This window comes from Vicia villosa, unplaced genomic scaffold, assembly GCF_029867415.1.
Source record: "Vicia villosa cultivar HV-30 ecotype Madison, WI unplaced genomic scaffold, Vvil1.0 ctg.000916F_1_1_3, whole genome shotgun sequence".
In the NCBI taxonomy this organism is placed as follows: domain Eukaryota; kingdom Viridiplantae; phylum Streptophyta; class Magnoliopsida; order Fabales; family Fabaceae; genus Vicia; species Vicia villosa.
In genome coordinates, this window is record NW_026705413.1 from 183,934 (window position 1) to 185,898 (window position 1,965).

Consider the following 1,965-nt stretch of genomic DNA (forward strand, 5'->3'; position numbering starts at 1 on the left):
TTATATAGCAAGAGCATCGAAAATCATTCGCGCATGGCATGCTTTACCGACAACCGTCTAATTGAATTAGACGCTAATTGATGAGTTAGATAACAAAATTGTTTGGTTTCTAATCAGAGTGAAAGTTTATCTGTTTTACGCACCTTTTTTACTTTGAGTACGTTGTTAGGCCTTTTACAATAAGCCTTGCAGATGATGCATAACTTGAATCATGATTCTCTTGTCCAACAACAGAAAAAGGAAAAAGGATATTTGCAACCACTCTGAAATCCAATCTAATGAATAGAAAATGTGGTATTTATATTGAATTAGATTGTGTAACAAAATTTAAATCTTCTTTAAACCTATATATAAATTATTATAAAATGGTCGAAAGTAAATCAAAAACAAAAGTTATTAAAATATTAATTAATTTGTAGAAAATAAAGTACTACTAGTAACTAATTAGATTAGACTAGAGATGGCATGGAAAATAAGTAACCACGTGAACAGCAACTAACTTATTAGACGGTAGATCCTTCGAGAAACATTTACTAGACCGGAATACTCAGCTCTGGAGCCTTCTCCACATTTTTCCAGAACCTTCTACTCCCTCCCTTTCTCTTCTTCAAATATAACCACCGCTAACAGAATTTGCACCATTCATTCTCTACTCTCTTAAACAATCTTCTCTCCCAATTGTAACCCCAATGGCTTCCTCTCTTGCACTCAAGCGATTTTTCTCCTCCGCCCTTCTTTCAAGGTCTCTTCTCCTTCGCCCCGTCGCATCTTCCGCTTGCCGATCTTTCAACACCAACGCCATGCGCCACTACGATCAACACTCCGATGATGACCGTAAAGTTGATGTTGATCGCCGCTCCTTCCCCCGCACTCGCCGCGATGATCTTCTTCTCTCAGGTAGTTGTTATCGCTCTCCCTCTTCTGTTATGTGTTGATTTGATTCACTAGAATGTAACCTAATATTGATTGATTTTAGATGTGTTCGATCCGTTTTCTCCACCACGGAGCTTAAGTCAAGTCCTAAACATGGTGGATTTACTGACGGACAATCCGGTCCTTTCTTCTGCTTCGCGTCGCGGTTGGAATGCGAGAGAGACAGAGGATGCTCTGCTTCTCCGTTTGGATATGCCTGGACTCGGTAAAGAAGATGTGAAGATCTCCGTGGAACAGAACACTCTTACCATTAAAGGTGAAGAAGGAGCTAAAGAAAGTGAAGAAGAGGAGGAAAGTGGTCGTCGATTTTCTAGCAGAATTGATTTGCCTGAAAAGCTTTACAAGATTGATGAGATTAAAGCTGAGATGAAAAACGGCGTGCTCAAGGTTATTGTGCCCAAAATGAAGGAACAAGAAAGGAATAATGTCATTAACGTCAAGGTTGATTAGAATAATATCACATTTTACTCGTTTTTCTTTTTGTACAAGCTCATGAATCTAGATTTGAACACCATTAACTTTTTCTTGTAAGGATTGTTAACTACTTACGGTTAACTACATCTTGTTTTCTCTTTGAAACTGCGTGATGAAATGAAATCAAATATGCTTCTTTTACACAATCTTTTCTCTGCTAAAGAACTTATGTAAATTGACTTCATAATAACGAACACAGTTATTCTTGGATGAATTTCTTTACTATCTTAGAATCTTGGAATAATTTAGTTCTTTATTACATAATAATGATAAAAGATTTTATTACAAAATAATGATAAAAGTTAGACACATAGTTAGTTGTTTATCATTCACTTAGATACATGCATAGATATAGTTAGTCCTTTATCATTCACTAGTTAGTTAGGTGGTTAATTAATCTTGTAAGGTTGTTAAAGAGTTAGTTAGAGTATAAATTATCTTCTAATTAATTAACTTCACATCTTTAGATTTTTAGCTATCATCTGTAGAGCTCCATGTTAATTACTATAAATCTAAGCTGATTGTATGGCATCACTACTCTCTCTCAATATCTGAGTT

At 35.7% G+C, this 1,965-nt stretch overlaps 1 protein-coding gene across 1 annotated transcript; it reads left to right on the forward strand.

Moving 5' to 3' along the window:
- The first annotated feature begins 539 nt into the window (after positions 1–539).
- Positions 540–1,553, forward strand: LOC131632218 (heat shock 22 kDa protein, mitochondrial-like). Its single transcript, XM_058903000.1, has 2 exons — positions 540–897; positions 977–1,553. The coding sequence occupies exons 1-2, from the start codon at positions 690–692 to the stop codon at positions 1,381–1,383; spliced, it is 615 nt and encodes a 204-aa protein (XP_058758983.1). The 5' UTR covers positions 540–689; the 3' UTR covers positions 1,384–1,553.
- Positions 1,554–1,965: the final 412 nt, after the last annotated feature.